The 27,015-nt window shown below is 32.7% G+C and overlaps 2 protein-coding genes across 3 annotated transcripts in view; one reads left to right on the forward strand and one right to left on the reverse strand.

Annotated features, from left to right (window-relative positions):
* LOC110025325 (protein phosphatase 1 regulatory subunit SDS22) overlaps positions 1-7,699 on the forward strand; it is a 20,992-nt gene extending 13,293 nt beyond the window's left edge. The window contains exons 8-11 of one of the 2 annotated variants that reach the window (XM_020725740.1): positions 6,393-6,479; positions 6,636-6,716; positions 6,811-7,478; positions 7,594-7,699. In XM_020725740.1, the coding sequence (XP_020581399.1) occupies positions 6,393-6,479; positions 6,636-6,716; positions 6,811-7,464 (822 nt within the window). In that variant the 3' untranslated portion in view covers positions 7,465-7,478; positions 7,594-7,699. Of the gene's footprint in view, positions 1-6,392; positions 6,480-6,635; positions 6,717-6,810 lie in introns of both variants that reach the window. The other variant, XM_020725738.1, reaches the window with a different exon arrangement.
* A 7,239-nt stretch (positions 7,700-14,938) lies between these two features.
* On the reverse strand, positions 14,939-16,063 carry LOC110025380 (probable F-box protein At2g36090). Its single transcript, XM_020725834.1, has one exon. The coding sequence runs from the start codon at positions 15,994-15,996 to the stop codon at positions 15,055-15,057; it is 942 nt and encodes a 313-aa protein (XP_020581493.1). The 5' UTR covers positions 15,997-16,063; the 3' UTR covers positions 14,939-15,054.
* Positions 16,064-27,015: the final 10,952 nt, after the last annotated feature.

The following is a 27,015-nucleotide window of genomic DNA, read 5'->3' on the forward strand; positions in this document are numbered from 1 at the left end:
TCCTTGAAGATAATTTTTCCTTGATTTCTATCGAGAGTATTCTTAGGTAACTTCAGTTATCTAAGATGTAATTAACTATAGGGGCTTGCCCTTATAGGAAGCTTTTCCCGAACCCAGCACAATATAAACCCTATTTAATTTCCTATATTAAATAGGGGAACTTGTCGGCCAATACATTGGTTTCGCAGACCAAACGGATGTCATAACTTTCTTTAGTTTATTTGATCGAGCCACACTCTCAATTCTTGCGTTCATCCTTCGGGATAGATACATGATTTAAGATAAAGCGCTCTTTCATCTAAACTATGAAAATTATGGGGTCAGTTTAACTTCATATTTTTCAAAACTAAATTTTTTTTAACGTCCTTCCGAAGCGGGCAACGGGATTACAATTCCGATGACCGACAGCTTCTTACGGGCAAAACCCACACCAAAAATAGTGCCGACACCTAGTTTGTAGATAAATTGGGAATTTAAATCTAGAAATTAAGGCTGGGTTTTTTGTTTCCTTTATAATAAGCTTCATTTAAGCTATTCCTTCATTTTTTTTTTGTCATGCATCATAATTGGCTTCATGGCTAGCCTTATGTGAATTTTTTTGGATCATTTTTTTTTTTTTTTGCAATCTTCATCAACAATCTTATTCCAACTATTTAAGTTTTTCAAATTCTTTTTTTTTCTTCCATTCTTGCTTAGTAATGCCTTAGGTGTTATAACTATTGTATGCAAACCCTTTTTAGGAACTTCTAGTTATTTTATCTCAGTCTACTTTTACTTTTTGTTAACTTTAGTTACCCATTTAATTGCTGCATTTTTTTACTTTTTTGTGTATTTGTCCAAACCATATATATATCACTACTTTATCTTCAATAGCTACTAATACCATCCATCTAATGTAGTCATTCTTTGATATTTACATGTTACTTTTGCCATTCTCATTTCTTTCATGAGTAACGTGCATATTAGTATCTTTTTTACCAATTTACATTGAAAACTATGTAATATAACTAATCTAATTACAATTTAATTAAATCTATCTTTAAAGTTTTAATGGTATTTTCTTATTGTACAATATTTGTAAGGAACTTCTCGATTTCACTGTACAAAATGAACTATAGAAGTTATTTACTCACATATATTATTAGCATTTTTTAGCATGGTAGATCGAAAATACTTAAACCTTTTGCAATGAAGTTTTACTTCATTTTTAATATTATTATTTGATTGGTATTGATATCACACTCATAAGATTACATATTATATATACTCTATATTTCTTCTATTTTCCAAACCGTTTTAACTTTAATTTTTCTTTCTATCATTCTAATTTTTAATTTATTCAAGCCCATATCTCTTAGTTATGATTTTCATCAGTGAAACATGTACAGCCAAAGCATCTTGCCTTGAATATCCTCTGGAAGCATATTTGTAAGTTATCCATTTTGACACTTTCTTTTCTTAACATACATTAGATCAATTCTTTTAGTGCTCAATCATGAGCTATTTTGAAAATTGCTTTCAAACTGGCATAAAACCAACTTATTACTTTGATTTCGACATAGATTTTTGAATTTTATATTGCATTACAGTTTTTAATCTTTATTGTTTAAGTTAATTCTTCTATAATATAATATTGAATTTGTTTTATTTTTTAATTATTGATATTGAAATTCTTTTCTAATTTTTTATGCTATTCTTACTCCTTCAAAAATTATGTTGAAAATATTCGATTGAAAAACTTTTGTGCATCTCTTTCAGAGTTAGTTCTATTTTATTTTTATTTGGATCAATCTATAATGCATTTTTTATTTTTATGTGTTTTATTTTTTTATTATTTTTTTAAGTTCCTATTTAATAATATATCAGAATAGTTTTTCTCTTCTTTTAGTGATATCTTCATTTTCAGTTGAGATCTTATCATATTCTCTTGTATTGCTTTGAGCTAATTTTTTAAGCTCTTCGTGTAGCTATGTTATGTATCTTATCTCTTTGTAACACATTATCTTTATATGAATCATGAAAATCTATAGCTTTTGCATTGCTCATTATTTTCTTTTTAAGACTTCTAGCTTTCTTGTCATCATTCTAATATTCAATAAGATTATATTTTATCTTATTTTATACCATATTTCTTTTTCTCTAATAATAATTTATTTCTCCTGCTCAATCACTTTGTCATTTTCCTACCGTGCGATCTATTTTTAGGTTCTCTTAAATTTTCTATCCAATTATTTTATTGGAAGTTGCTACATCTCTTGACAATCTATCTTGAAAGATTAACAATTTTATATCTTTCAGGTTCCATCATCTTTTATCATAGTGTTTAATTTTTTTGCTATATCAGTATACATTTATAATTAATACTCTATTTTGCGTGGTAACGTCTTTGCAACATAACCTTTGCAACATGATTTTTTTTGTCATTATAATTTTATTTGTGTTTAATGGTCTATTTAGGGTTGTTGCTATTGTTTGTAAAAATAAACATAGGATTGTTGTTGTAAATAATATTTTTTTTGAAAGTTGTTGTGGGTTAGGGTTGTAAACGAGCCGAGCCTGAGCGAGCTCAGGGTCAGCTCGTGTTCGTCTTGTTCGATATTGGCTCGTGTTCAAAATGGCTAGTTAACGGTGTGTTTGTGTTCAACTCGAATAATATTTTCCGGCTGGAGTTCGGCTCGAAATTTGAGGAGATGACTCTGAAGAGGAAGAGAACCCTAAGCTCTCAGAAGAGGAAGAGGAAGAGGAAGACAAATAACAAACCCTAAGCTCTTGCCGCCGAAACCCTTTCGCGAATTTGAGAGGAGAAGGAGATGACTCGGAAGAAGAACTGAGCCGAAACAGAGCTTTTGTGAGCAGCGAACACAAACGACAAACCCTAAGCTCTCACGGCTGAATGCCTTTTGCGATTTTGAGAGGAAGGAGAAAACTCAGAAAAGAAGACCCAGAAAAGGGAGAGGCAGCCGAACCCGAGAACATTCGAGAGGGAGGTTGGGGCTTAGGAGTTAGGGTTTTTTTAGTTTTATACTTATATATTATGTTATATTAATTATATAATTGATATTATATAAATAATATTTATTAATAATTTGTTATATATTATAGTTTATAGGATTTAATTTTTTAAAATTTGATAAATTTTATATTTTAAAATTTTAATTAATTACAATTTATAATATTTCATTTTATGAATATGTATTATATGTGTGTGTATATTTATTTATTTATTTCTTTTTGAGCCAATTCGAGCTCGTGTTTAACGAGCCAAACACGAGTTATTCGCGAACAACGAGCCAAAGTGACAACCCTATTGTGGGTATTATTATTATTTTTCTTCGAGTAAGTTGGGCATCATTCTTATAACTATCAAACTATCATATCATGTTGCGAAAAGTTGCCTCTCTTGCCTCTCTTGCCTCTCAACACAAAAATTTCTAAAAGGTTGGAATAAAGTTGTAGCCAAACAAAATACAGTAGTGGTTTCAAAACCAAAACAACAAAGAATCTACCGTAGATGAACCCTTGATTGTTCCACTTTTGGAAGCGATTAAGTGCTCATTTCATTTTTTTGTATACATTCACAATTATAAGATTATGTTCATGTGAAATCAAGTGTGACTTCTTTCACCGTATTTCTCTCTCTTATTCTATTTCCACCAATTCTTCCATAGCTCATTTTGCTAGAACCTATATGTTCATTCAAGTGATCCTTTATATTTATCCTTTTTTATGTATATATTGTTATGTCCTTTACATCTCTTAAAAAAATGATATTTTAATTATTTTTTAATCTAATTTAAGAAGCATAAACGATATTCATATTTACAATGTCTTCATGCGTAGACAGTAGTTAACCTATAGCAATTACTCTATCACAAAACCTATTTACTTTATTTTTTTAATCTTTTAACTTTCTATTTTTTATTGTCGACTTTCTAAAAAAATATAACTTATAACTTTTTTCAATTCCTTTGAATTTTTTTTAGTTTTTTTAGCGTTCTTTTCCAGTAAGCAATGTTTATTTTTCTAATTATTGTGTGCATCAATTCACTTATTTCTCTATTCAGGTCCCTAAATTTGATGTAGGAAATCTAAATTTAGTTTTAACTCTTATTAACCTTCTCTCAATTTTTACTGGAATTTAGTTAAGATTCAAAGAACTGCTGATTGTTAGCATTTTAACCATTACTTTCATACTTTTCACCATAATAAAGTTAAATTGTGCCACAACATTTTTGAGGCTTCAAATACAATTGAGTTAGGTCATGACATGACTTTTGGGGAACGCCTCAGTCCTAACAATATTTTAATTTAGATTTATTATACTCTTTCGGCATAAAGTTTTTTACAATTGGTTTTCGGCTAAATATCAACCCTCTAACTTCTTATTTAGACTTAGGACTTTTAAGAACAATTATAACTTACCTAATAGTAGAAATATTATTTTATTTAACTTAAAAACTTCAAGAAATCGTATGTTTTTTCGTTTAAATTTTCAGGTTTTGTAAAACATTTAGCCAAGGCTATTATTTTTGTCTGGGAAAGTTTGTAAGACTTATGAACTTCAAGTCCTCTTAGATGGATGGACAAAAGAAGCCTTGCCGGCTAGTTTTTTCTCTTCTTGGCAAGGCAAAGTCTTGTGCTGGTTACTCCCTTTTTTATCTCTTTGGTTTATTGGTCTGCCATTTACTGTATCTCACATCAAGGTATAGTTATCTATAATATCTAGAAGATAATCTGAACTGGAGAATTCAGTTTGTTATTTTAAAGTATCTAAGAAAAATTCTGACAATGGAAAGAGAACTTCGCTCGCTGTCTAAGACATTGTGAAGAGAATATTGCAGCTGACCCTCTGTCTTCTGGGGAAAAATATATAGATTTTCTCTTATAGCTAAAGATGAAATAATTAAGGAAAACGGGTTTTAGTAGAGGTTTTATTTTTAGTTTTATAGGGTTGCAATGTATGCCTCTATCTTTATTTGTTTGATTTTGAGGATCCTTCACAAGTTTGGTTCGAAACGATAATACAGGAGGTTTTTGGTACACAATTGATTGTCGCAGTCTGCATTGATTGGATGATCGAGGGAAGGAACGTTATCCGCCTTTCCCTGCTAGAATAAAACTGCTTTCTTTTTAAGATGAGGTGCTTGAAATTTCTCCTGCTAGGCATTGTATTGGTTTTCACATTAAAGAAAGTGTTCAATCGCGTCAAATTTTGATTCAGATTCATTATTTTTGTATGTCAATTCGTCATGCAAAAGATAACTTTGGCTTCTTTACAGGCATAAAATAGAGTGAAATGCTAGTTTGTCAGAAATAGTGCCCGACTCTGATAGATTCTGAAGTTGTAGGAATGGTTCTTGTTCTTTATATTAATATTAAAATATCGTAAACCCATCATTTGTCATGGCTGTGGTTCTCATCATGCGAACCTAGTATGATAGATGAATTGATAGGCTTCTTAGATTTCTCTATGGGGTTAATTTTGTTATTTTTCCTTTTTCTTTTTGGCAAAATGAAGCCTTTTCTAGCACTGGTTAGTTACTTCTTTGTCTACTTTGGTCTTGCCACCTCTTTTGGATTTTTTTGACCGGATTTACTCTTATATCTCTCCTTCGTTTTGATTGATGGAGAAAGAGTTCTCCATGGTGAAGTCTCTAAGGTGTAGATAGCAGTTGCGGGTGAGGAGGGGTGATGGAAGGTAAGAATGTGATGCTGATGTAAAAATCCCGATAATCTGAAGGCCATAATAATCTCAAATGAATCGGCGGTCAAGTCAAACTTCATTATTACAAACCTGGATACCGACATACTTGGTTGTGGCAAAGTAGTACAGTTGGTGGAAGCTTACGAAACAAACTCCTGGAAGCCTAGCGAGAAAGAGAAGCTATCTGGTGATTTTGCTGTATGATTCATTTGTTCTCTAGAGCCCCTATAGGAAACAAACTCCTGGAAGTCTTTGACAAGTTTTTTTACCGGAGAAACGATAATTGATCAACAGTTAACAAAGTAGGTTCTAACAAACCTACATGAATACTGATAAAATTTCTGCGACAATTTTTGACATATAATTGTTGCCTTTAAGCCTTGAAAGGACTGTTGAATGCTCAATAAAATACGGTTTCTCCCTGTATGCTAAAATCAATCTCTGTCCTGCTATAAATTGGTTATTCTTCAAGCTGTATATTTTACCAGAGCATACCCTTTGAAAAATTGTATTCAGTTACACTTTCCAAACTATCCGGTTGTTCATACATTTTAAGTAACGTGTGTTTCTGTGCTACATGCTTTTATGAGGTTATCATTTTCCTGGGAAAATACTTCATTAAATTTGATATATTAATGGCCCCGATATAATGTATACGATGTTGTTTTGCTTCTTTTTTTTCTTCCAGGCTCTCCCAGAAGAGCTGGCTAAAAATATAAATCTTCAAACTTTGGATGTTGGAAACAATCTGATTGAGAAATTTTCTGAAATAAAGGTAACCAACATGCAAAAGCTTTTAATTTTGCTCTTTCGCTGCATTTTTTCTTCTCTTTCAAATTAAATTGTTTGCTATTTATGACTTGCGTATGTATGATTTAGTTATAGGAATTGGGAGGTCTCTATTTATACTGATAAAATGTGGAAATTGCAGGTTCTTTCTGCTTTGCACAACCTTAAAAACCTCAATTTACTGGGGAATCCTATTGTAGAGAATGATAAGTTAGTAAAAAAGGTAGCTTCTCATAAATTTCCTTATATCATAAATTTTCGTTTCCCTTTTATCGTGAAAGTGAAGCTTATGCTTGTATAACTCTATGGTGTGATAGGTTAAAACATTAGTCCCCAATATACGCATATTCAATGCCAAACCCTCAGGGAGCAGTAACATGGCTTTGAAGGTTTCTGAAAAAGGCACATTGCGTCCGACAAAAACTGATTCTCTTCAAATTTCTTTTGGTGTTAGAGATGAAGAAGAGATGAAGAAGAGAGAATCCAAAAAGGATGATGCATTAAAAAGGAAGAGGCTCAATGCATCTGCTGAAGAAACCCACGCTAACGATACCCTTACTGGTAATGTATCAGTTTTAAAAGGAACGAAGAAGAAATCAAAGTCAAACACACAGTATCTCGAGAAGAAAACTGATGATCAGAAGAGAAATAGTGCTTCTGTGGAAGAAAATAGTGATAACAAAATTGAGAAGAAACCAGAGAAGAAGAAGGGCTCTGTAGTTAAAGTAGCTGCCAAGTCTAAGGGCATTGATGATGAAGATTCACCATTTGTGGATCTTATATTTTCAGGGAAGGCTATTGAGGACATAGAAAATGAGAGAGGCAGAGAAACACTTCGTGATGCGAAACTCGATCCGCAGAGTAAGAAGGCAAAGAGATCTAAAAGCATGGAGTCAGGACTATCTGCTTTAAAGTTCTTTTCCTTAAAACATGAAATTGGTATGGGAGGACAATCAACATGGGATTACTAATCTCTAGCCACAATGTATAAAATTATTTTGTGTTATGTAAGCTGTTTCTTTTCTATTTGGTGTGTTCTTCGTGTTCTTACCCCTCTGAAACAGATTTTTTTTTTAGTTGAGAGTGCATAATTTTTGTAGGACTTGTAGAAAAGGAGCAAGGAGGAAGGAGCGCAGGGCCTTTCATGGAGGTCAGCTCCAAGCTATTCTAATTTTGCTTGTGTAATTGTGAATTTCATTATGATTATGAATAGTGAACTTAAGGTTATTATCAGAGTTTCTTCTTCTGTTCATTATGATTATTTGGTCATACTATTCTGCCAAACACACACATTATATATATATATAGAGAGAGAGAGAGAGAGAGAGAGAGAGAGAGATTTTTAAAAGGAAAGTAGACGAGCTCCGATCATCCTTAGGTACTAAATATTCGAGTATCACACACTACACATGAGGGGGTGACTTGAAGGGACTTGCGACCTTAAGAGAGACGGTTTAACCAACAAATAAGGGTACGGACACATATTTTTTCACAAACTCTTTTTAAGTTCATATATTGGTCTTAATATTTTCCTTGTTATTTTATTTTTATTCATTTACCTCTTTAACTATAGGTATTAACGTTAATACTCTGGATGACTTTCATATATATTATTCTTTAACATCAAATTTCTTTTAAAATATTTTATTATCTAAAATTTTCATATAACATAAAAAATATTATTAATTTAATATTTTCATAATGAATGTATGTATGTATGTATTGAATATTTTAATAAAAAAATGTCTGAAATTTTTAGTACAAAAGATTTGAAGGCGATGTGACATGACATTGGTTGCCCATGTCGGGACAACGTATTTATGGTGCGTGGAGATCGGGGTTGACTTAATTTTCATTCATTGCTGAAGATCGTACAGTCCGACCGAGCAAATGCACGTTAAAGTTTCAGACTAGGAAACCGCCACGTCTTCTGTGCAGGCAGCTAAATAAATCAAAATTTTACAAGTAAATAAATAAATAAAAGCCTGACCACTTCGAATTATAATGTTAGTCTAATAATAATATATAATGATAATAAACTTTTAAAGTATGTCAGTATTGTTCTAATTCTAGTTAGTCCAAAAGAGAGGAGTGCGATGAGGAGAGCTCCATGAACAGTGAGGTCGACTTATTAGGTTGGATGCAGCCATTTGAGCCAAAATTAACCAGATTTAATGTTCTAAGTCAAAGCCAACTAGATATTGTCATCCGAGTTGGAGCCAAAAACTAATCCACGCCGACAAAGGACAACCAAGTGAATTGAGCACTAATCATTCGGGTAGAAACAAGACAAATAGATATTTAAGTCAACCACTACAAGAAACTCAACCCAATCGAGTAGCTTGCCTTCAAGTAGATTCGATTCAAGGAAAGATCCAATTTCAATATATCACTAGCCATTACACGAACACCCATGAGGCCCCGGATCAAGGATCAAGAATTAACAATGTAGCAAAGAGTTTTAGTATACTAATCCCTCAACGTTTTCTCATTGAGATGTGTGCTACCTATTAGGTTAAAATGATTCACCCTTTGTTCGATAGTCTAGCAACGCACTGCTGGCAGAAGTTGAGGGTCTACAGCCTGACAAGATCAGCGATTGGCGATGCCAACCAAGCCCTAGTAGACCAAACCGGTCCTTTCAACTCGAAGTCAATCAAGCTTAGGAGAGGGATCTACTCAAATATGTAATATACCAAGAATAATAAAAAATGAAACATCACCATATTGCATTATCTCCCCTATAAATAAAGGAGGTCAACAAGATTGACACAATTGATAAGATGTGTACTATTAATTACTTTTCGCACCTCTCTGTCTCTCTCTCTCTCATGATTTCCGCTTTACTCCTTTGGGTGTGATTCACAAACTAATCAAAATTTAACGGATAATTTTATTGATGGTCTAGAATTTTGGCTTTCTTTGGGGGACATTTGTGTACAAACCAACAAGTTCTAATTATCTTTATTTTTTTTTCATTTATATCATCCAAAGTTATCATTTCACATAAAAAATATCACAATTTTAACTGTTAAAAAGTAAAATGTATATTTTTTTATGTATAAGTAAGAAGGTATGTATATGTAAAATTAAATTTACAAACCACAAAAACAGTTAATTAGAGTCTGAACTAGCCTAATAAATATTTTCAACGTAAAATCAGCGGCCGATTACCCTCTGCTAGCGGCGTCCTGTGGTCCCAAAATCATAAAAAAACAATGCTAGCGAGTTGTGTTGAAGCGTCCGATTAGCGTCTGTTATGCCCGAAGCTGAACTCACTTATTAGCGTCTAGCCATAGCCACACTAAACCCGACACTAGAGCCTTAAAATATGGCTCCCACATATCGCATCTCTACTTCGAGTGTTCTTTCTCCTTCGGCTTCGTTTGTCGCCTGTGTCATCACCTAAGCTTCTCTGGCGAATCCAGCTGCATTTCACCATTCCAACCCCATCCAATGTCAGAAATCTTCCTACACACCTCTAAGCTTTGGTTTAGCATAAGTTTTCATCTTTTTTTTCTTACATAGGTGTTATATCCGAAAAATATATAGTTTCTGCATTTTTATTTTTTTGCATTCCATTTTTAAGGTATGAAATGCATATGAATTTTTGGATTTCTCTATGTTTAGGTGTGAGCTATGTAAATGCATAAGAAATTTATGTTAGGTAATAGAATTTTTGTGTGAGATATGTAAATGCATAAGAAAATTGTGGTATGCAATGAAATTTTGGTGTGAGATAGTGAATGCATGAGAAATTTGTTCTATCTTTGTAAAAATGAAAATTTAGATGTCAGATTTGTAAATCAATAAGAAATTTGTGCTATTAGTGTAAATATGAAATTTCAGTGTGAGATATGAAAACACATAAGAAATTTATGTAAAAATGAAATTTAGATATGTAAACAAAAAAGACATTTTGTGCCCTGGATGTAAATATGAAAATTTAAGAGTGAGACATGTCAATACATAAGAAATTTGTACTATGTATGTAAATATGAAAATTTAGGTGTGAGTTATGTGTAAATACAAAAGAAATTTATGTGATGTATGTAAATATGAAATTTAGGTGTGAGACATATAAATGCATAGGAAAATTGTGATATGTAACTTTAGGGTGGAGTTTAGGCTAGTGTTGATTTTCTCTAGGTTTGTGGGTTGTGGGTTTCGACTATGATGTGTAGGTGGCCTAAGATTTAAAGTAGGGTGTGTAATGTGTAAGTGCATTAATCTATAGAGTTACATTTATGGTTCAAATGAATATTCAAAGCATTAGATTGTGGATGTATAACAGATTATATCTATGAAGAGAAAAATAACTGGTGAGTTTATCGCTAGTGTTGAGGAGTTCATGAATACGACATCGCAATTGTCAATTTACCTCTCAGAATGTAGGTTTTGATGCCCCTAATACCCGACGAAGTGAAGTTGGACATATATCGTAGGCGATTTAAACCCGGTTATTGGTATAAGACTTCACATGGTGAATTTAAACCAGATGTTCAATACAATGGAGGGAGCATGATCAAATTATGCCCCTCAACTGTACATGATTCTTGCATGTATGAGCAAATAATTGATAATGTGACCATGACTCATTTTGTTGGGAGTGCGTTTGATGATAATCACGAACAGAACTGTGAAACACAACAATTCTATAATCTATTAAATGCTGACTAGCAATCATTATGGGAAGGATGCACTTCACACACAGAATTAACAATCATCCTAAGAATGTGTGGTATCAAATCTAATTTTAACATACCCAATGAATGATTCAATCAATTAACAAAATGTTAGTGGCGAAGTTGGGGATGCTATCTGAGAAGATAGATTGATGCATAAACGGTTGTATGTTATATTACAAGAAGAATGCATGAGAGACAAAATGAAGATTCCGTAGTGTTGATAGGTTCAAACCAAGGGAAATAAAGAGTAAAAATAGGAAGAATATATCTTACAAATAGCTCTTTTAATTTTCTCTCATCCCACAGCTCTAACAACTGTTTGCTTTTATGTGCACAACTTCCCACTTGATATGACATAATACTGGATATGTTAATGCTAGTACAATGACTCAACCTTCAGCCGGTGAAGCTTAAAAACACTTCGACTACAGTTATCCAGATATTGTCTTTATTTTCACTTCTTACACTATAGTTGTCCTACTAAATTTTCTTGATTTTATGGGTAAACGAGACATGTTTCACTTTTCTACTTTTACTTTTCTATCTTATATTACATACTAGTCCTGCTTATTAATTCTATTTTTTTTTTCTGTTGCAGAGCACATGTTATCAGCCTACAGAGATACTCCACATTTAGGGGACTTTGAGGAACACGTATCAGAGGCTGAAGAAGGCTGTCATTTCCACTAACAGGTACGAAACCCTTTCAGCCACTCCAGTGACTCCTTTTGTTACCCCTCCTCTCACATCAGGTCTCTTCCAACCCCCGGACACTACCTCGCACTCCACCTTAATTCTGCCCATCATCCTTATCTGATGAGCCATGCCCCCTCGACTCCAGCACGTGAGATGACTCACACCATCGACAAAGTCTATATTGAACAAGAGGGTGATTCTTAAGTCAAATTTCTATTTAAAGTATAGTTATTTCAATTTTTCATTCAATTTTATAATGTGTCAAATGAATTATTGCAGATTCTACCCCTCCAAGCTGCTCGTGAAAAGGGTCACGGAGATCATTCGGAGCAGATATAATCAGCCATATCTCTCATAGAAGCTTGTCATGATTTCCACTCGGGATATATATATTTTAGGGAGTTCGATGTATGATATTTAAATTTGAACTAGAAAGTTAATTTATACCATTTTTATATGCTAATCAATATTACATATTTTCTCATTTGCATAGGTCATTTTATTGGTTGCCGGAATATCACCAGCAGATCCGACATATTTTTGAGGTTCATATCAGGCATAAGCTCGGGCATATGTTCACGACAACGCGTAAGAAGGGGCAGAGGTCCTTGTGGGGCAGTGAGGAATTTTGGGCTGAGTTAAATCGAGCATGGGCCTACCTGGAGTACTAGAAGAAGGAACCAACAAAACCTGTCAGTGGAGGGAGGTAGAGGGGCCGCATTCCTCATTGGAGGTTTGATCTCCCACACGGAACACCATCAGAGGCTGAAAAGATTATGTAAAAATTCAAAAGTATATAGATTTATGTAATCATGTGACTCATATATTTATTTGATCATGTATATAGGCTAAGGAGCTTGATAAATAGCCATCCACCGCAGAGTTGTACGCCCTTATACATCGGCGCGTGAGCACCCAACAATGTGTATCCAGTCACTCTCGTCGCGTTAAAATAAGTTTAAAATTTTAATTATATTAATATGTCAATTAATGATTAAAATGCCAAATAATATTTGAATTTTCCAATGCATGAGGAATACAAGCAACTCCGAGAGAGACAGAGGGAGATGACCAACAATATCTCACTGTCCGTCAGTGGTGGTAGTCATTCTACCACCGCCAGTTCAATTATGAGTTGTAGACGCAGGCGGTGGGGAAGAAAAAGCGGAGAGTGTGCGGCTTCAGAGCAAAAGGGATGGCGTTTGAGACCGATCACTGTCGAACAATTGTGGGTGTCCTAGCTCATTACAGGCTCAACATCTACAATGAATGAAGAGCTCCGATAGGTGCGTGAAGGCCAGTAGCTCATTGCAGACAGCCTACACGCATGATGAAGAGTTTTTATCGCCAGAGAAAGTGATGCATGCATTCGATCGAGGGGGAGGAGGAGCAGGATGATTATGAGGATGAAGATTAGGTTTTTATCTTTGTTTGATGATGCTCCCTTGAAATGGGGGCCGACTTTATGTTTTTTTTCTTTTTTGTATTGTACGAACTTTAAGTTTCTTGTGTTGTGAATTTTGATCAATTTATATTTAACATGATTTGGTATCATTATATGTAAGTTAGAGATTTCTTTTACGAGTTGTGTTAATAGATAAATATTATTTTATGTTGATTGTCTTTATTATATGAAGGTATGTCGAAATCTAGTTATTTTGTTATATATTTTTTTGTTTCTTATATGTTAGTGTCAGATTCACGAAAAAAAATTCCGACGCTAAAACCTCTATTCAGCCAACGATTCAAGTTGTTGCTAAAACGACACAATCATGACAAACAGGGTTGACGTTGATTAGAGTCGGCTCTGTTCAACGCTAATCAGTGTCAACCCTGTTTGACGCTATTGCATCGTTACGTTAGCGTCGCTTGCCTGTTCGTTGGTTTTTTTAAGCGACTATTTTGGATGCTAATGCGGACGCAAATAAAAAAAATTTTGACACTAATGTCAACACACAATAAATTATCAACGTCAAAAAAAAAAAAAAAAACTACTCTAATATGAATTAGCATCAGAAAACAACCTGATTAGCTTCCGAAATATCTAACCCTAATCGAGGTTTTCGGCGCAGTGTTATGTGTCATATATATAAATTAATGCATAGGACTGGAGGGGAAAGCCGGTAGATCTTTTCTTTTTTTAAGTTTACAAAACTTGTACTATCAACTTATGATTGAAGGCATTCAAAAGTGAGGCCATCATGAATTCACCTCTCATAAGTGCAAATTTTAAATGATCATCAAAACAAAGCACAATGCATTACAGAAAAAACTTCCTTCAAAATTAAGCTTTCGAAGGCCATTGAATTCACTCTCATATTGCATGCACCATCAAATTATTGCACTTGAGTCGTAGAAATATTCATCTCATGTTTGATAAATTAGGGCTCCATTGATGACTCACATGAACAAATAATCACATCACCAGTTTTGAATAAACATATGAATAATAATCTTGAATGTATGGAACTATTAATTGATGATTTGGACTCCATGAATCTTTGTCACATATAATAAATACTATTTTTGAGATAAAGCATACAATTCATTTGAGATCACTTTTGCTTGTAGATGTTTTGAGTATTTTTTTTTTTAAATAAATTATTTTATTTAAAAATAAAAAATAAAAACATACAAAGAAAATATACCAAACAAATCTGTATATAAAATAAAAGTAAAAATATTATATATAAAAAATTAAAAAATGATCCCAAATGAAAGCAGTGAGGCTCCTTGGAATTACTTACATAAAAGTTTACTTTTAACCCCTCGAATTCCCATATATTTACAGATCTAACACCTAAATTTTACTTCTCACATTTACGCAATTCAAAATATTTCCTATCACATAAAAAAAAAAAGTCACAATTTTAAAATTATAAAAATAAAAAACAACTCTTTATGCATAAATAATGCATCCTTAATATGAAAATTAAAAATTTAACTAATAGATATGTAAATACAAAAGAATTAAGTTACCTGTGCGCAAATATTCCAAAAAGCAATAAGCAAACATTACCGTAACTTATAATCATTTTGATTTTCCTTTTAAATTTATCACCTAAATAAAAAGTCCATTTACATCTCTAGTTCAGCTAATTTTTATATCGAGGATTGAAAATTCAAAAAAAAAAAAAAAAAGGAAGAAAAACAAAACCCTAACTCTTCTCCTTCAAATCACCGGAACACCGTCAACGATAGAAAGCCAAGAAAGACGGCCACACCCACGGCCGTGCAGCACAAATCCAAAACCCCTTCTCTCCGAGCCCTGCTTTCCTTCCTCCTCCTCTTCTTCCCCAAGTACTCCATATACCTCTGCTTCGCCTCCTCATCTTCCTCCCATCTCCCCCTCCCCTTCCTCCCGGACTCCATCATCGCCCACACAAGCTTCATCGCTTCCTCCCCGCTCACGCAACCCCCGTCAATATCCTCCGCCGTCAGCACCACCTCCCTCACCTGCCCCGTCACTTCGCCGCATGTGACCGCCGCTCTGATCACCCTTTCCCCCGCCGCCGCTACCGATGCGAACCGCACCATGGTCTCCCCTGTGTAACAGTTCCGCTCCATCGCCACCGCTCGCCGGCTCGATACGTTCACAGCCCGACCCCTCGCTGGATCGATTAAGATCCAGCTCATCGTCAAGTCCTCCGGCGATATGATCATCCGCGGAATCATCGGCTCTGTTTTCTGGTCCATGGCGTCGATCAAGAAGGGGGATCCACGAAACCAAGAAGAAGAAGTATCGGTCTCGATGACGCGGGAGAAGATGTGGATACCGCGATGGTAAATGTCGACGGCGGATAAGAGCTCATCGGGGAGCTGTGCTTCGCCGGCGACGAAGGAGTTGGGGAAAGGGAAAGCGTCGGAGAAGAAGGAGTGCGGGGAGGTTGAGAGGCAGGGGAGGATTCGGGGATGGCGCAGTGAAGGCCAGGTGGAGAGGCAGAGGTGGAGCCAGAGGTCGGATTGGGAGGAGAGGGAACGGAGGCGGGAGGAGGCGCAGCAGGCGGCGGCGAGGCTGGGTCCGTCCAGGAGACGGAGGGTGCTTGTGAGGACGTCGGAGTGAAGGTCGTCTATGGTGGTGGTGGTGGCGGCGGCGATCGCCGATGATTCGGAGGGCATTGGGTTGGACGGCGGAGAAACGGCGGAGCCGTGGAGTTTACGGATGATTTCGAATTGGGGATGGCTGTGGGGGTTTAGTTTTTTATAGTGTGAAGAATGTTGGATATCCATGTAAATGCATTTTTTAATGAAAATAAATATACTTTAAGATTTTTATATGCATTAATTAAAATAAAATTTTATTTTTTAAATGTTATAAATTTGATATCCTAACATTTTAAAAATGAGGCAATAAATATATATATATCAACAATTATATATATCCCATAATTTTTACACGCCTAAATTTTAAAATCTCATAAAAATTAATATTATTATCATTTTCTTAAATAAAATATATCTTTTCATTTAAAACACTAAAGTGTTATTGTACATATCCAAATCTCAAGACATATGAACTATTTAGGAGGATGATAATGACAATTAGACATAACTACTGATAGTCGTCTTGAGCTAGATATTAACAAGGGATGTGACTTGTTTGAGCAATCGGCAGAATGTGCCAAGAGACTTTTCAGAGTGCGGGAATCAACTCCCATGACGAACAACATGAGGCTTTCATTCAGATTAGCTATCAATCGAGTCAGTGCTCACCTTTCGGTCGGCAAATTCATACAGATTGAATAAGTTTCCGAGATCTTATTATATGTTAATAAGTCTGTAATTATCAAAAATATTTCTCTGAAAAGTTAATGATGAGAAGATAAGTATATACTTTCGTAATAGTAGGACATATATCTAAAAATAGGAGGTTCATATCATGAATAGAAGCAACATTCCTCTTTTACTGCTCTCTATTGTACTCTTTCTCTCTCTCTAATCACTTCTTGGACGAATGTTTTATTCCTTGAGTGTGTTTTTCAAATACTTTTGGATTCAACAGTTATGCATGCAAATATTAAAATTTAAGTGTGAGATATATAAATACGTAAGAATTGCGTTCTATTTAAGTAAAAGCCCCTTTTAATTTTTAAAATATACATTTACTTAAAATTTTATTCTAAATTCTTTCCAAAACATTTAGATTTAGTATTTTTTTAAAGTTTTTACCTAAACACTTTAGACATAAAGTTAATCAATTTAAAAGAATTAAAATTATTTAAAAATGAACACATCATATGAGTGATTTAATGGCCTTAAGATTAAATATGCCAAAAAATTAAATTAGGATATTCTAGTCTTTTTTTTTATATATATATTTCACTTCTTAAATTAAGAAATATTTTAATATTACTTTATATTTCATTTCACAAAATAATATTAATTATCCTTTTTTTTTTCTTGCCTTTTTAAGCAAATAGATTGAATTTTTTAGATAACTTTATTTAATAATCTTATAATGTTTTCAAATTGAAGGATTACGAGTGCAATCCCAATGTTGATTTTTTATTTCCTTATTTACGATATAAACCCTGTAAACTTAGCACGAATAAGTTGGGGCCCATTAGTCTTTGGCTCTCTGAATTTATATTAGACTTCAATGGAAATTGTAACGTAGGTGATTTAATCAGTAACCCTAGATATTGACTATAATAATGGTCTAGAAAATGTTGGTCAATTGACTTTTATAAAATAGGTTATTTTCATCCAAATCCCCTCAAATTTTGGTTGAAATTAAGTTATGATTTGATTTAAGAGAAAAGAAATGTTAGCCCAAAAGAGAAATAAACATTTACAAAGAAATTGAATGTTCTTTACCTTTCTCATTTATCTCATCTATCATAATATATTATCAGCTAACAAGTCAGCTTATTGTGTATTGTTCGCTGTGAATCGACTCCAATGTTTGTCAATCATGCTTCTGTGTTGTTGCCCACAATCGAATGGTGGTGCCAATTTCATCAATTTTTGTACCTTCTACATGGACTTCAACATACTTTGTTTCACTTTATAGTCATTGCATAAGATCCCATTTTCTCTTGTTTTGGAGAATGATAAACTTTTGTTTATAACCTTTAAATAGTATATTAGAAATAGTTTAATTAGATAGCACGAATATTTTGTTTCTTTTCACAACTTTTCATGATGAAAAACATGTTTCTCTTGTTATTGTTGGCCAATAACTTGTATGAATGTGTGATATTTGTGCAATATTGAAATGATTAAGTCTTCGTCTATTGTTATGAATATTCTAGTATATAACAATATTTTCATTATTGAGTATAACTAATTACATATTCTCATAAATTTTACGTGTAATCTAGATATTTTTTTTTACATTTTCATTGATCTTATTGAAGACACTTATGTTTTGCTTTGATTTGTGATTATATTTGTTCTTTATTTATTATAGTTATGTGAATCTATTTAATTTGGATTTGCATGCATGCATCTTAATCTTACATTCAACATTAACTGAAGACACTTATGTTTAATCATGTATGTATTTAATTTGAATTAGTTTTACATAAGATTAAAACACGCATAAATAAATATAAAATCAGCATATAGTATGAAAGTTTTAAAAAGAGAAAAAAATCTCTAAGGTTAGCCTAATTAAACTTATATACTATATAAATAAGGCTATTTTCATTTCCTATAAACGAAGAAGATGGAATTGTGAGGCTTGAAAATGTTAGAATTTTCTTCTATGATTGTAATAGGTATTGTCAGAGAAATGACACAGAGTAACCTCAATGATAAGGGAATGGAAGATAGTAATGGCATCGTATATAATGGTGGTCAACAAATAATCATTGGGTGATACATGTCAATAAAAGATATTTGGTGATAAATCCTAAAAAAATTATATCGATCCACGCAAATCTCGACTCACATTTAATACAAAAAATTTAATATTTAAATTTTGGAATTGTTATGAAAAACGATGGCAATAAAGTGAAAAATCGGATCGAAAAATTGCAAACCAGAAAATAACACAGATTTACGTGGTTCTGCTAATTTGTCTATGTTTACGGAGCGGCAGAGGATTTTATTACTTCGAGAAATTACACTGTCAAGCGTTTTGACGTTTATAAGAAAAAACTTCATTTCTTTTTTTCTCTTTCTTTCTCTCTCTTAGCTCTCAAGAAGACTTGGCTTAGCACTTATGACAGACCAAAATAGACTATTTAAAGAAAACAAAAGAGAGGTAGATGGAGAGAGATAGGTGGGAGAGAGATAGGTGAGACGCAGTAGGTAAGATAGACAAGTCACGGGCTCCAAATATTTAATAGGAATACCTACAACCCAATTTATTATCAAATAAAATGTCTCAATGAGGCAAATCAGACGGCATAAAAATAATCTGATATGAGCCCAAGTGAGCCTACATCATGCACTTAAATCATAAATTTAAATTTTGGAGTATGTTTTAGGGGGCCAAATGATATCCAAATCTCTAATTTTAGCCATTGCGAGCCATATAAATCGTCTTTAAATACATCTATCATTAAAAACATATTTTTTCAGCCTATTTTCCTGCGTGTCTTAACCAAAATAAGAGAAAATAAAAGCTCATGAACCTTTATATTAGTAGGATTTTTATTCTTAGGTTAATCAAGTGATGATAGTTAGATAAATTTTAATATAATAACTCTTTTCGAGGGGTATAATATTTCTCTAATAAAAGTTTTAGTTAGCTTAGTTGAATGATTAGAAATTTAATGTTACGTTGCAAAAATGCATCGCTTTAAAATAATAAACCAATCGGTTTTTTTGTGATGTGCATTTACGTATATGCCATCTAATTCTTCTGCATTTACATATCTAATATCTAAACTTTACTTTTTACATTTATACCACTCAAAATTTTCATATCGTCTTTAAATACTCATTTGGATGTATTGATAAGGCGACATAAATATAAAAAATAAAATTTTGATGTTAGATATGTAAATACATAAGATTTAAGTGGTTTGCATGTAATTTATTTGCGTCGGCCGAGCAGATCTTAAAATCTGGTGACGTCTGGAAACTACTTCATATATTCGGTTCGACGCATTAGTAAACTTTTATTAAAAACGTCTCCCTCAAAAAAGACGTCCGGCCATATTTTTTTGACTCGCGATTAAGAGGGTCATTTTGTCCTAATTGCCGCATTAAATTTATCAAATTTTAAATTAGTGCCTAATCCTACAGTATGCTATTGTTCACTATCAATTGTATAGTGATAAGGTTTAGTTTTAAATTAGTAGAGTATTGTATATATAAGACTATATCAGCATGAATCTCAAGGTTGGGACGACCACCGCCGACCCAACCTTGATGACCTAGCTTGGGAAATCGACCAAATCTGGACGACCGACACAATTCAGCCCACCAAGCTGTTCGTGTCAACCCAAAGTCTAACTAAGTTTGGCTGGCCGAATCATATAATAAACTCATATATGTAAAATACTAAAAACATCATAGTAATGGCTTCTTTGAGGCAAGGGTAAAAATATAATATAGTCATTATGCACCCTCTCCTCTGTGAATAGTGACAAGATTTTATGAATAGTATGATTGTTTTCAACTTATCACTACTCATTCTCTCCCATTTTTTTCTTTATCTCTTCTTATTTACTCTTTGTTTCTTGGGTATATTTCACCAATAAATCACCATTCAACAATCTCAAATTAGCTTGGCTCAATTTCATTACATAACCAATTTTATTTACGGTCTAGCCATGTGATAACTAATGAAATCATAATTATAATTAGAAGATGCGGCTAGCGGTAGGGGTGTAAACAAATCGAACACGAACGAACATAGCTTGTGTTCGCTTCGTGTTTGGTTCGTTGAAATTAAGTGTGTTTGAAATATGGATTTATGACAAATATCATCATTCCAAGTTTTAGACAAAATGCTAAATAACTTGGTCCTTTGTAATAATATATTATATTAATTATATAAGTTATATTATATAAATATATAATATCTATATTAGTATATTTCTAATATAGTATATTAATATATTATTATTATTAATTTATTATATATTATAATTTATAAAATTTATTTTTTTAAAATATCATAATTTTTTTATATATAATTATTTTAAATTATTTTATATTTCGAACAATAACGATTCGAACACGAACGAATGCATCACTGTCCGTGTTTGTTTCGTTTAACTAACCGAACGAAAAAAAAAAAAAAATTTTACGTTCGTCTCGTTTACTTATCGAATGAATCGAACATGAACTCATTGACGAACCGTACACGAACTGTTCGCGAACAACGAGCTTTTTTGACAGCCCTAGCTAGCGGTGGAACTAAAAGAGTTAATAATAATAATTAATTGTTACTTATATTTTTAATGTATTAATTATTATTACAATAGTTTTAAAAAGTTTTTGGAAAGAAATGCTAAAAACTTATATATTTATTACACTTTGAATTTTTTTTTTTTAAATTTCATCATCCCTTTTCCCAAATTAATTACTTGATGTAATTTTACATTTTTTTTTCAATAAATTGTTTAAGTAATTTATAAGGGGTGTAAAGTCAACCGAGCTCTAGTCATTCCTAGTTTGTGCTTGAACAATATTATGTGCTAGAAGTTTTGTGATGATAAAAAACAAATTTTTATGTCTTAATCTAGCTTGAATATCCTACACACACATATAAAATAAGAGTTAAAAGAGGGATAATAAAGTTCTATGTGGAAAGCCTGCAACGGGAAAAAATCATGAGAATTAGCTTGGTCAAAATAATTTATGATATAGTTGATGAAGTTCATGATTCCATTCTTCTTCGTTAGTAAGGAAAATCAAGTTACAAAAACATGATTAGCCTCGTGTTTTTTTATAAGACGAGTTGAAAAGCACCAACAATAATCTTATTATAATAATCACTTAAGAATCAGAGAACAATTGCGCTACAATAATCCTATGATAATAGCTTACCTGTAACAATCACTAATGGTAGCAAAGAGGTTTATTGATGATCATTAGCTTCAAGGTTTCTTCATTAGTGTGGATTTAATTTTTAATCATTTTGCTCTTCATTTTTTTCAATTGAAAATGGGGTTATATTTATAAAAATTTGGGATGAACATTTTCATAAACTGAGCTAAAATTTCATAACATTTCATTTAATCAGCGGCTCATGTTGATTTCTTTGATCATAAATCTTTTTTTGTAGTATTTAATGTCTTAATGATCTCGGAATAGAGTGATTTTGATCTCAATTGATTTCACTCATTGAGGTGCATGATTTGATTATAAACACGCCAAATTGAAATAACATTTGACCTTTCAATTGTTTAAAATGACAAAGATAGCGGCACTTATAGTGTATTGAAAATCCAACTAAATCTGAAATCTTCTAAACCATCTAATTGATGCATCAAAGCCTTTGACTAGACTTTAAGTGCTTCATCTAGACTGATTTGAGCTTGTATTAAATCACTTTCAAATCATTGAGTTTGACTTATCGAGATGCTCAATTGACTATACAATTATTAAAATTGGGGCACAAATGAGTTGAATTTGAAATTGGAATGTTTCCTCCTCAATATGCTTAATGATTCTTCTTGCCCAATGATAATATTCGTTGATGACGCATCAATAAGTTTGCCTTAAACACTGAATTTATTAAATCTTATTGTTTCATCAATAATGATGGAACTAAATATAATTGTGGGCACACCATCTACATAAGGAAAAAATATTTCATCCGTACACCACAGACACATCGTCATATACATCATTGGCAGACAACGTGGCTGCTGTTGGTAGGCCGCCTACACGTGCAGACGTCCGGTGCAATTGGTATATAAAGAGAAGAAAAAAAGGACGAACAATGAATGTTTAAGAATATGTCAACGAGAGGTAAAATATTGCATATCTATTATAACCTATTTGATTTGTGCAAACAATTATTATTGATAGATTTTTCTAAATTCAACTGTAATGAAATGTCTCAAATATTAAAAAAAAATTAAATACAAATATCATACTTTCACTCATTATTATAACTGCTCTCCCCAAAAAATTAAGACATTGAAATAAATAAATATTTAAGTGAAATAAAAAATGTGAATAACAGCAAATGCATGTTAATAAATGATAACATAAGAATCAAAATAAGGCCAACATTTTAAATTAATCGTGTCAAGGCTAACAGTAGAAAGTAAAACGTTTTTGGAGCATATGTCATGATTCATGAATGTGGTCGGACCCAATTTAATGTTTACCAAAAAAGTTATCATCAATATCACTATTTACAAACAATAAAATAATTTAAATCATATAAATAAATAAATAATTGAACTTTGCTCATGAAATTTTACAGACAAGTTTTAATTTTTAAATATACATTATTTTACCTAATGCATTAAAAAGGTGTGTTTTACATTATAGAAGTTAAAAAAAATTATATTTTCTTATACAATTAAAGTGTAAAAAACATCCCAGATTATTTATATGAGACAGTCGCCCTGAACAGTTTCAGCTGCCCCAAATCGGTCGTTAGTCTCAGAGCTTATAGAAGTGCTAAATATTTTTCAAATTTTTTAAATTCGAGCCGAAATAGTCGTCATAAAGAACTATTAGAGGTCTATTTTAAATTAGTCCTAGACTATTTTGTCGCTTCTATAAATTTTGTGACTAAAACAGTCTCATAAGAAATGGGTGGCAAGCATGTAAAATGCTTTTTTTTTTTTAATGCAATAGCTAAACATCAAACCTTGTAAGCAGGGACGCATTGCATTATCTTTTATTAAAAAAGTCCCACTCTAAAATGACGTTTGGGATAAAGACTTGTGACAATATCCAGCCTTCAATTTTGACTCGTGATTAAGAAAGTGATTATCTTCTACTTTTCAGCCCCCATTTTATGTTATTTTAATTATTTTTAAAGAGTCTATAATCAAACTTTCGGAGAAGGTGATAACCATGAATCTAAACTACTACAAATAATTTATGCAAATTTTATATTTTTGGTCTTATTCTTTATTGAAAATATTGTTTTACTGTCAGTATCATCACATGTTGCTATTTTATCAGCATATTTTGTTTGATGACTATAGTTAGCATGTCAATTATAAAATTTTAATTTGGGTTGTATTAATACTAATACAGGTTAATTTATACCAGTTAGTTGAATCATTTCACACAAACTGGGAGAAACCTATGTAAGAAAGGGAAATAAGATAATGATCCTTTTCCTCTCCCGGAAGAGAAGTGATGCGTGCTAGAAAATTCACGTCGGTAGAGTAACGGACTATCATCTTAGCGTTGTACGAAAGTTCAGCACACACACAGTGAAAGAGAAACAAAATCTGATGACTATAGTTGACATGTCAATTATAAAATGTTAATTTAGGTTGTATTAATACTAATACATGTTAATTTATACCAGTTAGTTGAATCATTTCACATAAACAGGGAGAAACCTATGTAAGAGAGGGAAATGAGAGAATGATCCTTTCCAGGAAGAGAAGAGAATATGATCTAATTAGAAGAAAAGAATGAGAGAGTGAGAGAGAGAGAGAGAGAGAGAGAGAGAGAGAGAGAGAGAGAGAGAGAGAGAGAGAGAGAGAGAGAGAGAGAGAGAGAGAGAGAGAGAGAGAGAGAGAGAGAGAGAGAGAGAGAGAGAGTAAGAGAGATACATATATAGGCATGGTTTAAGATCTTAAAAAATGGTCTACAAAATCGATCTCCCCTCCCTAGATATCCCTCTCCTTTATTTATACATGTTCCGTCAAGCCAACTCGACAACTGGTAAAGAACAACTGTCATATTGGCAAGTCAGGTCAGCGAGTCGTCTTAGAATATCATGATGGTGATGATTATATCTTCTAAATAGATTTATCAGGCCCAAGAGGCCTACTAGGCATGTGTTACCATAAAAGCTGATTTTTGGCGTAAGCAGTTTATCCGATCAACACTCAAGTCGGTTTGGGTTGGGTCGGATCGGGTTGGGTTGTAACGAATTAAAATAGTACCCTACTACTCTTATTTATGATCACCTTTTTAAACTTGGTCATTTGATTGAAAAAAACATTAGGGTCAATTCAATTTGAAAAGCAAGTTACTAATGCAAACAATATGTTTGGTCACAATGAAATAATGATTTAAGGCTTATTTGGTTGCCACAAGATATTATAATTTATAAAGCGTTGTTCCCATCTTTACTAATTATACAGGAGAAAATTAAATTATTACATTTTAATGCTAAGCATAGAAGAAAGATGGGTTGTAATGTCCCCATCCAAACTAATAGGTAAGGGATAATTGACGCTCTGTCAGCAAACGCTTCAGTTTGCCAGTGCTTTTCAAACTTTTCAGCAGCAAGTTTGACATTAACTATTTGCAGAAATGGGACAATTTAAAGAGCTTAGAAAGAAATTGAAATTTGCAGTAGGTGAAATGATTGAAGTCAGTAAAAATGAAGGCTTTCATGTCCAAATTTAAAATGAGTAATAATGGTGAAATAAATAAAAAGCAGGGTGGAAAATGAGGAGTAGTTAATGCAGTTATGCGGTCAGGTCTAATCGATTTTGATAATTGCAATTTTTAAATTTTAGCTGCTGTAGTGGCAGCTGAGGCAGGTCTCAGTCCTGTACAGTCTGCGACTGGGGTGACAGATGGAGACTTGGGGAAGTGGGAGCGCAGGCAGATTAAGCGAGGTGTATTTATTCTACATTTTTAGGATTTAAGAGTCGGATATGCAGCATTATTATTATTATTATTTAAGGTGATCGTAACAATATGGTAAGAAAATAGTGGGATATGCAGCTTTTATGTGCAATTTGTATTTTAATATTTATCAGCTTAATTTTTCAGATTTGATACAGGTTGACTCATCAGTCATCAACCCATGAATGACCATCAAGTCTAAATTGATTTTAAATGGATCATCCAACACAAAGTTGACACAATTTTAATATGGATTGTTACGTGTCGGGTTTGAATTAATAGGTTGAACGTAGGTCAGGTTCGGTTTGAAAATTCTATCTGTAGGTCAAGACAATTATTAATAGATTGAACGTCGGTCGGGTTCGGTTTGAAAATTCTATCTGTATAAAATTCAGGTCAGGACAATATTGAGTCAGGCTGAATACCAACAATCAATACCAACAAATTTGTCAAAATTGACCCCCTCACCCTACCCCCCGCGCCCGATTCATCTTCCTCAAATATTTAATGGATTCTTCTTGACAGTGAATAAATAAGGTTTAATATGCAATGGATGATGTAGTGTTTTATCACCAATAGATATGCTTTTTTTTAACCTTCCTAATCAATTTCTTTCTTTTTTTAATCATCTTGAAATATTTATGATTGTCTGTGATCCCTTTGATGATTATATCTGATTCTCTTATGTAAGGAAAACTTCCAACTGTGTCATAATGATCAAAGCATCTATTTTTAAACCTAAGCTTATTTAGATATATGGACATGAAGTCCAATTTAGGGCGCTTTTGGGGTAGCTTATTTAGAACAACTTATTTTTTATTGTGGTCGGGTAGCAGCTTCGGTTCCCGGAATTGCCATTGACGAGCTATGCGAGAAGAGATCTGAAAGGGGATTCCTCGTGAAGGAGCCGCAGCTTCGGTTTGTGGTGAAGAGGGGTGCGACAGGGATAAGTATATTAATTAATATGGATTGTGGTCTCATCATTCGTTATAAATTTGAGAACACTAATATTATTACTTTTATTTTTGTTTATATTTTTATTTGAAATAAAATATATTTATAAGCATTTAAATATTATTTTGATGTTTTTTTGAAAAATTAACTTATATTAAAAGTAAAAAATAAAAACACTTTAAAAATGCATCAAATAAATATATTCTTATAAAAGAATGCAAAAATAAAAATAAAAAAATAGAAATTGTATCAAAGAAGCCCTAAATTTACTAGATTAGCCATGCTATTATTAAATAAATAATTAAGAAAGGTAAATGTTTTGCATCAAAAAATTTATTATATTAAATCTAAGTATTTATTTGTACAAATATCTTATGTGTTGGGTCTGATATTGACTGATAAGATATAGATATTAGAATATTAGTTATTGTGTACACGCAATCAAATATCTCTCTCTCTCTCTCTCTCTCTCTCTCTCTCTCTCTATATATATAT

This window comes from Phalaenopsis equestris, unplaced genomic scaffold (assembly GCF_001263595.1).
Source record: "Phalaenopsis equestris unplaced genomic scaffold, ASM126359v1 Scaffold000297, whole genome shotgun sequence".
Taxonomy (NCBI): Eukaryota; Viridiplantae; Streptophyta; class Magnoliopsida; order Asparagales; family Orchidaceae; genus Phalaenopsis; species Phalaenopsis equestris.

Bases quoted from the DNA above. Each gene is read 5' to 3' on its own strand.
- LOC110025380 (XM_020725834.1), bottom strand. From the start codon at position 15,996: ATGCCCTCCGAATCATCGGCGATCGCCGCCGCCACCACCACCACCATA.